The 14,461-nt window shown below is 55.6% G+C and overlaps 1 protein-coding gene across 1 annotated transcript; it reads left to right on the top strand.

The window, feature by feature from the left end:
* The first annotated feature begins 7,954 nt into the window (after window positions 1-7,954).
* LOC105913966 (translation initiation factor IF-2-like) lies at window positions 7,955-8,443 on the top strand. Its single transcript, XM_012844496.1, has one exon. It carries the CDS (start codon window positions 7,955-7,957, stop codon window positions 8,441-8,443), a length of 489 nt encoding a protein of 162 aa, XP_012699950.1.
* The last annotated feature ends 6,018 nt before the right edge of the window (window positions 8,444-14,461 follow it).

Below are 14,461 nucleotides of genomic sequence, written 5' to 3'. Positions count from 1 at the left end.
AGCCGTCGTGCTCATTGGTCCGCATACATCACTATGTACGAGTTCCAACAAGTCTACTGCTCTCTCAGGAAATCCTGTGAAAGGCGTCTTGGTCATCTTGCCTAGCAAGCAGGCCTCACATGTCTCGTATGATTCAAAATCAAACGAAGTTAGAAGTCCATCAGACTGGAGCTTCTTCATGCGCTTTTCACTTATATGACCCAAACGACAATGCCACAAGTAGGTAGGACTCAAATCATTAGGCCGAGGCCTTTTAGCACTTACATTACAGACAGGTGAACCATCAAGATTTAAAACAAATAATCCATTCACAATGGGTGCAAAAGCCATAAACATATTATTCTTAGAGATCACACAACCATTGTTTTCATTCGCAAATGAATAATCATCCTTCATCAAGCATGAAGAAGACAAAATGTTTCGACTTAAACTAGGAACGAAATAACAATTATTCAACTCCATAATAAATCCTCACGGGAGGTGGAGTTGCATCGTCCCGACGGTCAACGCAGCAACTCTTGCATTATTGCCCACGTGGAAATCAACTTCTCCTCTTTCCACGCTTCTACTTCTTATCATTCCCTGCATCAAATTGCAAATATGAGCAACTGATCCAGTATCAAATACCCAAGAATTAATAATTGTATCAGCGAGAAATATGTTGTCTATAACATTAACAACAAGCGTACCTGAGGTAGAAGTAATCTTACTTCCGTCATTCTTCAAGGAAGCTAGGTACTGCTTGCAGTTTCTCTTCCAGTGACCAAGTTCATGATAGTAAAAGCACTCTTTGTCTGGAGCAGGTCCAGGTCCAGCTTTAACCTTGGGCGCTGGGTTTGGCTTGGACGTTCCAGCCTTGCCCTTCTTCTTCCAAGAATTGCCCTTCTTCTTAAAGCTAGGCTTGTTCTGTATAGCCATCGTACTAGCGCTTTTCTTGATGTCAGCCTCTGCTGTTTTAAGCATGCCACACAGCTCATTCAGACCCTTCTCCGTCCCATGCATATGGTAGTTCGAGATGTCCCATAGCTAGGCAGAAGAGACGAAAGAATGAAATCAGTGGCCAACTCTTGGCCCAGTGGGAAGCCCAGCATCTCCAACCGTTGAGTGTAACCAACCATCTTGATTACGTGTGGTCCTACTACTGCGCCTTCTGCTAGCTTGCTCTCAACAAAGGCCTTAGACACATTGAACCTTTCAGTCCTAGCCTGTGTTTGGAACATGTCTCTAAGCGCCACGATCATATCGTGCGCCTCATGGTTTGTTTCAAACTGCATCTGCAGCTCGGGTTCCATGCAAGCAAGCATAAGGCAGCTTACATCGAGGTTAGCATCACATGCTTTCTTGTAAGCATTCTTAGCAGCAGCGGGTGCATCATCAGCAGGTTCTTCTGGTAGTGGGTTGTCTAGAACATCTTCCTTTTTCTCAGCCCTGAGAACAATTCTCAGGTTACGGATCCAATCCGAGTAATTTGTTCCATTCAACTTGTCCTTCTCAAGGACCGAACGCAAAGCAAACGGTGTAGTGCTACTAGGTGCCATTTAATCTACAATAAAGTAATGCAAAATACACTAAGACAAACGTATCCATGATAGAGCAAATCACATTAAACTATTTTAACAGAATCTACTCCCACTAAAATCAATATCCCTCTATTGAAACTTAGTGATTCAGGATCCACAACTAACAAGTCCACTAGTGAGCTTTAGCATCACCGCTAGCAAACAAGGTAGATCGGTAAGCAACTTTTGCTAATCATATCACATATGACTCCTGTTGTTGGGTGACATCTCTATGTCTCGGCGCCCAACCTTTATGCCCCAAGGTCCTTAACCGTTAAGATGACCTTGTTAAGCAAACCAACCCTTATGCGTGTAAGTGTCCGACACAAACCCGTCTAGTCAAGGAAAACTAGTGGTACCCTAATTTCATAGACCCACCACTAATTGTACAAGACATGGGACGGTGCAAGTTTTAGTTGGGAGGGCATACTAACTTAAACTTTGTGACGGATCGTTCTACTTCTAACATCACAGCATGCAGAAAGTAAAACATAAACAGAATAGCATTCACACAGTTGTGACACAGTATGGCCCGTTTTCATATGGTGATCTCCATCTCCATAGAACCTGTTCACCATGGGGATCTCCATCTCCATGTTCCATGTGCGCCATCCTCCTGGTGATGAGTCCTTCAAGAACTAGAACATGCTATTACACCTAATAGCTAGTAAAGAATCTAGTAATGAAGATTACATAGTTGCTTGGATCATCATAGATTGGTACGCAGACCATTAAATATAATAAAGTGACAACACATATGGCTCCTGCCGTGTTGCCGTACGCGCGACACGCAGGTCACGAATGAGTTACACACACATGCATCACATACACAAGGGGGCCATACTGATCACAAGATACATACATACATCCTGCAAAATAGAGTTAGGTGTCCTAACGTTCCAAACTTCGGATGCCCGAAACTCCATCTTCCAAGCCGAATTTGGGAAATCTAATTTTGCCGAAAACAGCGCAGCGGTTGAATTTCCTGTCTAACTTTTTCTGTAGATCAATTTTCATATAAAATTCGCCCCGATCCGAGATCGTATCGAAAAGTTACGGCTGATTTACCGAAGCATACGCATACGGCAAAAATCCCGACCCCGGCAGTAGATCTCATCTACTATTGCACATCTAATGCGCCTGGCGTATGACCCTGAATTTCGATTCGACCAATCATATTGATCTTCGCTCACTGCAACTGGATTTACGTGTATCACTTAACTCTGATGGCGGAAACCGACCGGTAGGAGTATGTCGTTACACTACCATTGCAGCAAGGGCACGAAAACAGGACATAGATCAAACGGAAAACTCGCATATCTTCATATGCACACATCCCAAATCTAAAACTAAACAGCTACGGCTCTGATACCACTATAGGGATACGAGGTAGGCTACACTAGCGCAAATCAAATTTTCTACCGCGTAAAACCAGGAAGAACTGTCGTATAAGGATCACGGGATTACCACTCGACGCACTACTGGTGCGGAAGATGTAGATATGCGTCGATGCAGTGAAGACGATCATGTAGTCGTACGTAGTCGATCAACGTAGTCGTACGTAGTTGATCATGTCAACGTCCAGCAGCTCCTCAGCAGCTCGTCCACGTGCAGCAAGATCGCCCCCGGTGCTGTCGCTCATCGTCGGCTCATCGTGGCTCGTCGGTGGCTCGTCGTGGCTCGTCGGCGGCTCGTCCGAGTGCTGCAGGCGCAACACCTCCAAGGTATCCACACGTGCAGGGAGAAAGCGTCGCAAGGGAATATCCGTCTCGTGGACCCCAGTGAGTCCGACCCCCACGCCCAGGGTCGGGCGAGGCGGAACCTTGCGGTGAGGGGTCGGGCGCTCCCGATCCCGGGACCGTGGTCGGGCGAGGCGGAACCTTGCGGCGAGGGGTCGGGCGCTCCCGACCCCGAGACCACGGTCGGACAAGGCGGAGTCCCGCTCATGTTGGGTCTGACGGTGATTTCGCTATCTTGGATGGGCCTGGGCCTTCATGACTGTTGCTTTAAGCGGTATTAGGAGATCGTTAATATTTCCCCCCAACAGTTGTCATTGGGACGATCGTTGCAGTTCTTATCTTTGCGTTGGCTGTTGTTCTGGTTGTTGTTGTTCTGGCCTCTGTTACGATTAGACTCGAATTGCTCGATCTCTTTGTCATCTTCATTCGTCCAGGCTTGTATCATAATCTTGAGAGACTTGATATCCTCCGGGCGTCTCCTGCCAAAATCTTGGAACATACGATGATCATAAAGACCATTCTGGAAGCAATCTATAGCGTCCCGCTCCGTGATGTCCACGATAGTGGCTTTATTGTTGAAGAAACATCGTAGATATATACGCAGGGTCTCACCTTGTTGCTGTTTGACTTGCGACAAGTCGATCCTGTTGCCAGGACGTTGCATTGCCCCTCAAAATTGTTTATGAACGTCACCTTCAGTTGACTCCACATGTCAATGGAGTCTTTCTTCAAAGACTCGAGCCATGTGAGAGGCCCTACCTCTATGCAGATGGGGAAATAGATGACTTTGGTGTCATCGTTTCCTCCCGCCACCAGGACTGATAACGAGTAGTATCGTAGCCATTGGACTGGGTCCTGCTTGCCGCCGTATTTGGTGATGCCCGAAGGTTTAAACTTGTCGGGCAGGACCGTCTTGCGTACTTGTTTTGAGAAAGTAAGGAACCCGTCAAAATCTTCTCCCAAGTACTCGACTTCTCGCTCGTGCTCATGGCGGCGGCCTTCGATGATGTCACGAGCATCGCGGTTATTGTTGAGCTTCTGACGAAGGTCATGCACTGGGTGTTCAAGCTCTGGATGGGGCCCACGGTGGCCATGGCCTCCCGAGGATTCCACCTGACTACTTTCTGCCATATGCTGACTTGGTTTTGGGTTCTCGAGTCTGGGTACTTCGTTTCAACATGATATGCCGTCCTCATTGCGACTTGGTCTGGCGCTACTGTCGTGATGGGATAAGGTGCGTTGAACTGAGTGTATCGAGCTTTGTTGATCGAGTTGTTCGTACGCATGCTCCGCCAATAGAGCCAATTGCCTAGTGTACTTGGTTTGTAGCATTGCCCGAGTAATCAGGTCAATGGATGTGATGGTGGTGAGAGGAGTATGGTGATGACGCGATTGAATTGCTCCAAATGCGTGATCTAAGTTCATGATGGGTAAATCGGATGCAAGGTGGCAGCGACGATCTGCTCGTGCCATGTTTCTTGCTCGCCATCGAGTCCTTTGACTCTCGGTTTCTTCTCCTTCTACGTTGGCCGTGAGCTCATCCGCCGACACGTCGTCAGGATAACGCTCGTGTCACAGGTGCCTTTCTGGTAGTTCTTCCCCGTCGCCATCTTGAGGAGCGACGATGGCAAGTAGTTCCCACTTCGAAGAAAAACTACCCGAGCTTGACGTGATAATCTCTGTGGGGCCATCTTCTTCATAGATAGGAGACAGAGGTGTGCCCTCCTGGTATGGGAGAGTGTTGAGGTAAGCGACAAGGCGTGACTCGTCATCCTTGGCGAAAATAGGTCACCATGTTGGGTCAGTAGACGAATCTGCCTTGTGGAGTAGATGTGATTACCAGGCCCCGCTGTGGACCTGACAATGGAGTCTCCTTGTTCGGATCCGAGTAGTAATCTGGGTCCTCAATCAAATCCGAGTTAGATTGCGATCTGGACAGGGTGTCTTGGTAGACAGCACCTGAGTTCCGAAGTCTGAACGGGAATCGACTTGTATTGTAGACCGATTCGCACAATGACTTGAGCGCCAGCTCGTGAGAATCAATCCGGCTAGTGGGAGAATTCGAGTTGTACTCGGACTCGTCCCCGGAGCCATAGAATAGGTCGAAAATTTCGTTGAATTTTTTTACGAAATCCTTCAAAGCTTGGAGATGAAGGTTAATGTCGTAGTGCTTCTCCTCCGGAGCCGGCGTGATGTGACAGTGGAAGTTTCCAGCGCCATCTGCAACACAGACCCAAGAGCCGAAAATGAAAGTCGCGCCCGCTTCGAATGCGCAAAGGCAGAACGGATGCATTCCAAAGGAATGCTAGTGAGGAGAAAGGATCTGCAGTTCCTGATCATGGTAAAACTTGGTTAAAAAAAAAGAACCACAAAAAGTCAAGAAGATGTACTAAAAAAAATTTCAAACTGTACATGAGCTTTGTATAATGCGTTTATTTTAGAAGTAGGCATCATACATTCAGATGTAGCCAGATAGGACTACAACTATCAAAAATATACAATGATCAGGGTATCATTCTGTTTAAAATTTAACGAGGAAAAGTGATGTGAACTTGCAGGCTAAGGCAGTTGTGTCAAAAATATATTCTGTTCACAAACTTTTAAGGGTGGTGTTGGATTATTAGAAATTTCAGATCTCAGACAATCAAATGTTCAGATTGGAGCCACTTCCTACATCCAAAATTAACAAAAACTCAAGACTAAAAAGTATACTCAACCCACCCAAAACGAAGATATGCAGTTGGCCCTGTCAGACCCGGCAACCTACCAAGGGGTATTCGAGGTAGTGTTTTATGTACGGGGCTCGCCGAGATTAGAAACTCGATGGTGAACTCGAACACACGATTTAGACAGGTTCGGGACTGTGCGAGGGGTTTCTGGGCATCGAGCCCAACTTCTCGCTGTGGAAGTACTTCTTCACGGTGAGCCTGTACCAGAAGACAGAGAGGAGGGGGAACCAGCAGCGGTCGCCCCCGGTGCCGATCGGGTGCGCCGAAATCCACCTCCGCCATACTCGCTCCAAGGAGTATATGGCGATGAAGACCGCGGCGTCCCACAAGGGGTGGCACAACCAGTGGTTCTATCTGAAGAACTACTCGAACTCCCCCCTGCCGGAGTTCACCGGCCGCACCATCGACGTGGCGCCGGAGGTGTGGTCGTACGGCCCGGTTGAGAAGGACAAGAAGCGGATCCTCGACCTGCTGCAGGCTATCGAGCAGTTGAAGCAGAGGGGGCTTACCGGTGCCGGGGTCATTGGGGCGTACCATGCTCGGCGGGTGGCGCCGCTGATGCTCCGGGTCCGTTCGCTCGCCGCCATGACTCCGGGCGCACCGACCGAGGGCACCGCTCTGGTGGCGGGCGCCCTCGCCGCCTCCGAGATCCAACAGCGGATTCGGGAGGCGTTGGAGGACGAGGACGCCGACTACCCGGTGCCCGGACACCCGCCGATGCGCCCGGATGAGGGCTTCGTCGACCTGGTAATGGATTGGGGTGCCGACCTTCTTTTTTCGTGTTTCTTGGTCATTGCTCTGACGCGAGGCTATCTCGTGTTTGTAGGGCATGCTGACCCGGGTTGTGGACTTGCGTCCGCCGGTGCCGGAGGACGCCGATCGGCGAACGCAAAACTGTCTCCTTGCCGAGGAGCAGAAGCGCCGTAAGGACAAGGAGACGGCGAAAAACAGGAAGAGGGCCGCCAAGGAGTTCCAATGACCGCGGAGAGGGCAGGTCGTGTCAGATGACGACGATGACGATGACGATGATGATGATGAGGAAGATGAGGAAGATGATGAAGAGGAGGAAGAGCTGGTCTTATCCCCTCGGTCGGGTGCGCTCATAATCCGGGAGACGCGCCCGCAAGCGGCCGTGAGGGATGAGGCGGAAGGACCGTCTGTCCAGGGCTCAGTTCCGCAAGGCTCTAGGGCCACGCCCCAGGGGTCGGTGCGGGGCGCCCCCCAGGGGTCGGCGCGGGGCGCCTCCCAGGAGCCGGCACGGAGCGCCCCCCGGAGGTCTTCGAAGCCTGCCCCCGCCGTCGCCCAGGAGCCGACGCGGGACGTCCCCGTGGAGTCAGCGCGGAGCGCTCCCCGGAGGTCCACGGAGTCCGCCCCCGCCGTCGCTCCTGAGACTCGAGGGCAGCGGAGCGGCGACAAGCGGCCGCTGCCGGATGCCCCGGGGTCGGCGTCCGGCTCCGAGGCGAAGCGCGCGCGCCGTCCTTGCTCCGGAGGAACGTAAGTTGAACTTCCTCGTGAACCTCACTTTCCCCCCCCCCTTGCGTTCGTTTCCACTAACATTTATTTGTTGTTTGGTAGCGCCGCCCCCCGTGGTCTTGTCCTGCAGCTGGCGCCCAAGAAGGCGCTGCGGGTGTCGTCCGCCTCTGCGGGGCGGACCGCGGTCCCGCCCGTGGCAAGTGGCGGGGTCCCCGGTGGGGTCGCGGGTCCCGCCGCGGAAGCGGCCCCTGTGACGGCGACCGGCGAAGAGGCGGTGCCATCGTGCGCGGGAGCGGGCGTGGACCCCACTCCGCCTTCCGCTTCCCCGGTCAACCCCTCGGTGCAGAGCGTCACTCCCCAGGGTCCTCAGGCCGGGGAAGTGATCGACCTCGACGCCGATGAGGCGGAGGGAACGGCGGCGACGGGAACAGGGACTGATGTTCCTGCAGCTGCGATGGGGACGGCGGCGGCGACGGAGGAGAGAGCGTCTGCCTCCGCGGTTGCGGCGGAGGGGGCAGCGGTGACGAAGGTGGGGACCTCTGCCCCGGAGGTCCCGGCTGAGGTGGCATTGGCGGCGGAGGCGGAAGTGCCCGCTCGAGGGGCTCCGGCAGGAGCGGAGGAGCCTCCCTCGGTGGTTGCGGTGGAGGGCGAGGTAGCCGCGAGGATACCTGTTCCATCGCCTGCGTCGGAGGCGGTGACGCCGTCGAGCGACCCCGCGGCGGCCCCGAAGGCAACAGGTGCGCAGGCGCCGGGGCCGTCGGTGAACCCGACGGCTTCCGGGATGGTGGAGTCTGCTTCGACAGCGGCGCCAGGAGCGGCTCCCGCCTCGGCCTTGGCCGCTACCGTTCCCAGGGCGTGGAGAGGGTCTGTCCTGCGTTGGACGTCCCGTGAGGACCCGCCGAGGCACCTCTTCACCCTGGATGACGCCGCGGAGTGGCGCTAGTGGCAGGCGATGCAGGGTGGCCTCCCCAACGCCCGCGCGGCTCTGTCCTCGGTGATGGGGGCTTTGGACAACGTCATCCTCCCTGGTAGCCAGGTACGTCGCCCCTCTTGTCGATGATTGTCCCTTTCCCATTGCCTTGCCCCTGATGGTGTATTGCTTTGCAGGCTCTCCAAGAGTGCAGTCGGGGGAAATCTGATTTCCTCCGGCTGGAGCGGGGGCTCTGGGAGCGCTTCAACTTGGAGAGAGAGTGAACCAGGGAGCTATCCATGCAGGTTGCTGCCGCCCAGGGGGTCATCAACGACCTGCAAAGGCGCGAGCAAGCGGCGCGGGAGGAGGCGCGGCGGTCGGAAGCCAAACTCCAAGCCGTCGTCGACAAGGCCCGCCTCGACCGCGAGTTCCAGGCCGCTGCCGAAAAGGCCCGCCACGACGCCGAGGAGCTCGCACGGCTGAAGGGGGAGCATGAAGCCCTTCAGAAGATCGTCAAGCGCGTCCGGCGCGAGCGGCAAAAGGCTTGGCAGGACCGGGACGCCGAGAAGGTCCGGAAGGAGGAGGCCGAGAAGGCGGCGACTGACCTTGGGGCGGAGGTCGTCCAGCTTCAAGCGCAAGCACTGGAGCTTCAGGCCTCTGTGGCACAGGGGCTCGACCGGGAGCGCCAGCTGAAGGCCCAGTCTGAGGGTAAGACTCTGTTCATTTCTTTTGTCTTTGTGATGTGGCGGTGATTTTTGATTTAGCGGGTTCTTCTGGGTGATCCTTGCAGGCGAGCTCACCCGGCTGAGGGAGGCGCTCGACGCGGAACGCACTGAGCACGGCGCTCTGCGGGATGCGGTCCGCGTCGTCTGCGACGACCTCGGCATGGTCTAGGGGGAGGGGACGAGCTCGCTGGCAACTCGTGTCCTCGGGACGTACCGCCGAGCCCGCGAGATCGCCCTAGAGGCGCTCCATACCAGCGTGAAGCGAGCCTTTGGGGTCTCCGGCTCCAATTACTCCAGCATCAACTTCGCCGGGATGAGCGGGGGGTATGCCGCCGGCTACTCCGAGGCCGAGCTGGACGAGATCGACGCGTCGGTGCTCAACCCAGCGGAGGCCTTGGCGAAGCTCCTCGAGGATGAAGCTGTCCTGCCCAAAGATCCCCGGACGAGTTAACTGTATCGGGCTGGCGCCCCAGATGTAAATACATTAGTATCAGACTTGTTTTGTGGTGGCCATAGAGGCCTCTTCTATAAATTGTTGCGAAAAAGTTTTCGATCCCCTTTCTTATTTTTTGGACTTATAAAGTTTAGAGTGCTTTGTCAGGTGTGTCAGTAAGCATTGATGAGCGAAGGCACCGTAGCCGCTGGGGTGTAGGTTTTTTCGTAGTCCGATCAGTCTTGCCTGAACACCGGTCGTGCACTCTCTCCTTTTCATGCCCGAAAGTTCAGAAAGAGGGTCGGCCCGGGAAGAGAAAGTGTTTTGAGAGGATGTCAAGTGGCTTGGGCCGGAGCCCCTGATAGCCCCTGAGGGATGTGCGACCCTGAGGCAGAGCCAGGGTCAGATATCCCTGAGTTCGAAGCGAAACTTGAATGGATCCAACTCAAAATTCTTTTTTCCGTAAAATTTTTAATTTACAGAAGCGTCTATGTACAGAACTTGAAAACAAAAGCTAGGGGTAGAAGCGTCTTAGCTGCTCTATGTTCCAAGCATTGCCGAAGATCTGCCCGTCGGGGGTCGCTAGCTTGTAGGTGCCTAGTCGTAGTACTTGCGCGACGATGAAAGGACCTTCCCAGGGGGGAGTTACCTTGTGCCGACCCCTGTTATCCTGGACGAGGCGGAGCACCAGGTCGCCGACGTTGAAGGCTCGGCCTTGTACCTTGCAGCTGTGGTAACGCCGTAGGGCCTGCTGATACTTAGCCGAGTGCAGCAGGGCTACATCTCGTGCCTCGTCGAGTTGATCTCGTGCGTCTTCAAGCGATGTCTGGTTCCCTTGTTCGTCGTACGCCTTGACCCTCGGCGATCCGTATTCAGATCGGTGGGCAGGATGGCCTCGGACCCGTAAACCATGAAGAACGGGGTGAAGCCAGTCGCCCGACTGGGGGTTGTCCTCAGGCTCCAAAGGACTGCGGGAAGCTCGGCGACCCATCGTCCGCCAAACTTTTTGAGGCGGTCGAAGATCCGCGGCTTGAGACCCTGGAGTATCATGCTGTTGGCTCGCTCGACCTGCCCGTTCGTGCGGGGGTGTGCCACGGCCGACCAGTCCACTCGGATGTGGTGGTCGTCGCAGAACTGAAGGAATTTCTTCCCGGTGAACTGCGTGCCGTTGTCGGTGATGATGGAATTGGGGATTCCGAAGCGGTGGATGATGTCAGTGAAGAACTGTACCGCCTGCTCGGACTTGATTTGCACCACTGGTCTTGCTTCGATCCACTTAGAGAACTTGTCAACGACGACAAGTAGGTGGGTGAAGCCCCAGGGCGCTTTCTTGAAGGGCCCGACGAGATCCAGCCCCCAGACCGTGAACGGCCACGTGATGGGGATGGTTTGTAGCGCCTGCGCGGGCAGGTGAGTTTGGCACGCAAAGAATTGGCACCCCTCACAGGTGCGGACTACCTGGGTGGCGTCGGCGACCGCCGTCGGCCAGTAGAAACCTTGCCGGAAGGCGTTACCAACGAGGGTCCTTGGCGCAGCGTGGTGGCCGCAGGCTCCGGCGTGGATGTCTTGGATCAGTGCCTTTCCCTGTTCGATCGGGATGCAGCGCTGGAGGATGCCGGTGTGGCTTCTCTTGTAGAGCTCCTGGTCGATAACGGCGAAGGATTTGGCGCGACGCGCGATCCTACGGGCCTCCGTTTTGTTTGCCGGGAGCGTGTCGTGGACAAGGTAGTCGAGGTATGGGGCTCTCCAGTCGGCTGGGGGGTTGGGCCCCGCTGCGGGGTCTGCCATGATTTCCATGACCATGGGGCCAGAGGGATCGGCTTCCGGGGCCGAGTCGGGCGAAGCAGAGCCGACCCTGTCGTGGCTAATGTTCGGGCCTGGGACGGGTGGCGCGCTGCCGACCTCTCCTAAGTCGGGGTCCGACCCCGGGACCGGGGGTGCTTCTCCGACCCTCGCCGGCTCTGGGTGACAGATTGAAGGCTTGAACTGGTCGCTGATGAAGACGCCGTCGGGGATGGGCATTCGGCCGGATGCTGCCTTCGCCAGCTCGTCGGCGGCTTCGTTGAAGCGCCTTGCGACGTGATTGAGCTCCAGCCTGTCGAACTTGTCTTCAAGCTTGCGAACCTCATTGCAGTAAGCTACCATCTTGGGGTCGTGGCAGCTCTACTCCTTCATGACTTGTTCGACGACTAGCTGGGAGTCGCCCCGGATGTCTAGCCGACGGATGCCCAGCTCGATGGCGATGCGCAGCCCGTTGAGGAGGGCCTCGTACTAGGCGACATTGTTGGATGCAGGAAAGTGGAGGCGGATCATGTACCTGATGCGCACGCCTAGAGGAGAGACGAAGATGAGACCCGCTCCGGCATGGGCCCTCATCAGCGACCCGTCGAAGTACATCATCCAGTACTCCTGCTTCTCCGGCGCTGAAGGCATTTGGATCTCCGTCCACTCTGCTACGAAATCGGCGAGTACCTGGGACTTGATGGCGGTGCGGGGAGCGTAGGTGATCCCCTGGTCCATGAGCTCGAGCGCCCACTTTGCGATCCATCCCGTGGCGTCTTGGTTCCGGATCACTTCGCCTAGTGGGAACGACGAAACAACCGTTACCGGGTGGGAGGTGAAGTAGTGGCGCAGCTTCCTCTTCGTGATGAGGACGGCGTAGATGAGCTTCTGGATCTGTGGGTAGCACGCCTTGGACTCGGACAAGACCTCGCTGATGAAATACACCGGGCGTTGTACCTTGAGAGCGTGTCCCTCCTCTTCTCGTTCCACCACCAGGGCCGCGCTAACCACCTGGGTGGTCGCCGTGATGTATAGCAGGAGGGGCTCGCCGTCGGTCGGCGGGACCAGGACCGGAGCATTCGTCAGAAGGTCCTTGAGTTGGTCAAGTTCCTCCTGGGCCTCGCCGGTCCATTCGAAGCGGTCCGTCTTCTTCAGGAGTCGATAGAGAGGAAGCCCCCGTTCACCAAGGCGCGAGATGAAGCGGCTCAGGGCCGCTAAGCATCCTGTGACGCGCTGGACTCCCTTTACGTTCCAGATTGGCCCCATGTCGCTGATGGCTGCTATCTTCTCCGGATTGGCTTCGATGCTGTGCACGGAGACGATGAAGCCTAACAGCATGCCCCTGGGAACTCCGAAAACACACTTTTCGGGATTGAGCTTAATATGCTTATCCCTCAGCCTTTCGAAGGCTAGTTCGAGGTCAGGGATGAGCTGGTCGACCCTCTTGGATTTGACCACGATATCGTCAACGTAAGCCTCAACGGTCTGCCCGATGAGGTCCCCGAAACATTTCAGCATGCATCGCTGGAATGTACCCCCGCGTTTTTGAGGCCGAATGGCATCTTAACGTAGCAGTAGGGGCCAAAGGGGGTGATGAAAGAGGTAGCAAGCTGGTCGGACTCTTTCATCACGATCTGATCGTAGCCGGAATACGCGTCAAGGAAGCTAAGGGTTTCGCACCCGGCGGTTGAGTCGACTATTTGATCTATGCGTGGCAAAGGAAACGGATCCTTCGGACACGCCTTGTTGAGACCGGTATAATCAACACACATCCTCCATTTCTCATTCTTTTTTCGTACAAGAACAGGATTAGCTAGCCACTTGGGGTGGTACACTTCCTTGATGAATCCGGCCGTCAAAAGCTTCTGGAGCTCCTCGCCAGTGGCCTTGCGCCTCTCCTCGTTGAAGCGGCGCAGTCCTTGCTTCACTGGCTTGGAGCCGGCCTTGATGTTTAAGGAGTGCTCGGCGACTTCTCTCGGAATGCCGGGCATATCCGAGGGCTTCCACGCGAAGATGTCGCTGTTCACGCGGAGGAAGCCGACGAGCGCGCTTTCCTATTTGGGGGATAGGGTAGCGCCGATCCGCACGGTCCTGCCATCGGAGCTGCTGGGGTCGAGGAGGACCTCCTTGATGCCTTCGGTGGCCTCAAAGGAGGTGGCCGACTGCTTGGAATCGGGCTGGACCTCGGCACCCTCCGCGAGCTGGACCGCCAGATCGCCCGTGACGGTGATGGCTGCGGCGTACTCGCAGCATTCCACGTCGCACTCATACACCTTCTGGAAAGATGTGCCAACGGTGATGACCCCGTTGGGCCCCGGCAGCTTGAGCTTGAGGTAGGTGTAGTTGGGGATGGCCATGAACTTCCCGTAGCATGGCCACCCCAAGATGGCATGGTAGGTTCCGCGGAACCCCACCACCTCGAAGGTGAGGACCTCCTTCCTGTAGTTGGAGGGGGTCCCGAAAGTGATGGGCAAGTCGATTTGCCCAAGAGGCATCGCCTGTTTTCCCAGCACGACGCCGTGGAACGGCGCCTTGCTGGGATGGAGGCGGGAGCAGTCGATCCCCACAGCGTCGAGGGTCTCGGCGTGGAGGATGTTGAGGCCGCTGCCTCCATCCATGAGCACCTTGGTGAGGCGCGTCGTGCCGACGATGGGGTCGATGACGAGGGGGTAGCGTCCTGGATGCCGGACGCGTCCCAGGTGGTCGGACCGATCGAAGGTGATGGCCGGTCCCGACCAGTCGAGGAAGGCCGGCGTTGCCGGCTTGGCCGCATAGACCTCTCGGCGCTCCAACTTCTGCTGGCGCTTGGAGTCGTACGCCACCGGGCCGCCGAAGATCATGAAGCAGCCGTCCACCTTGGGGAAGCCATCTTCCTTCTCTTCGTCGCCCTTCTTCTCTTCATCGGGCTTCCGCTTCCGGTCGCCCTTCAGCGGATTGCCTACAAAGTACCTCTTCATGAGGTTGCAGTCTTTGTAGGCGTGCTTCGCGGGGAACTCGTGGTTCAAGCACGGTCCCTCGAGCAACTTATCGAAGAAGCCAGGAGTGCCCTCCGGGGGCGGTTGTCCTCGCTTGCACTCGACAGCAGCTACGAGGGGGGCCTCGCTCCGCTGC

This window comes from Setaria italica, chromosome III, assembly GCF_000263155.2.
Source record: "Setaria italica strain Yugu1 chromosome III, Setaria_italica_v2.0, whole genome shotgun sequence".
Classification (NCBI taxonomy): domain Eukaryota; kingdom Viridiplantae; phylum Streptophyta; class Magnoliopsida; order Poales; family Poaceae; genus Setaria; species Setaria italica.
This window is presented reverse-complemented; position numbering and strand designations above follow the sequence as displayed.

Bases quoted from the DNA above. Each gene is read 5' to 3' on its own strand.
- LOC105913966 (XM_012844496.1), top strand. From the start codon at position 7,955: ATGGGGACGGCGGCGGCGACGGAGGAGAGAGCGTCTGCCTCCGCGGTT.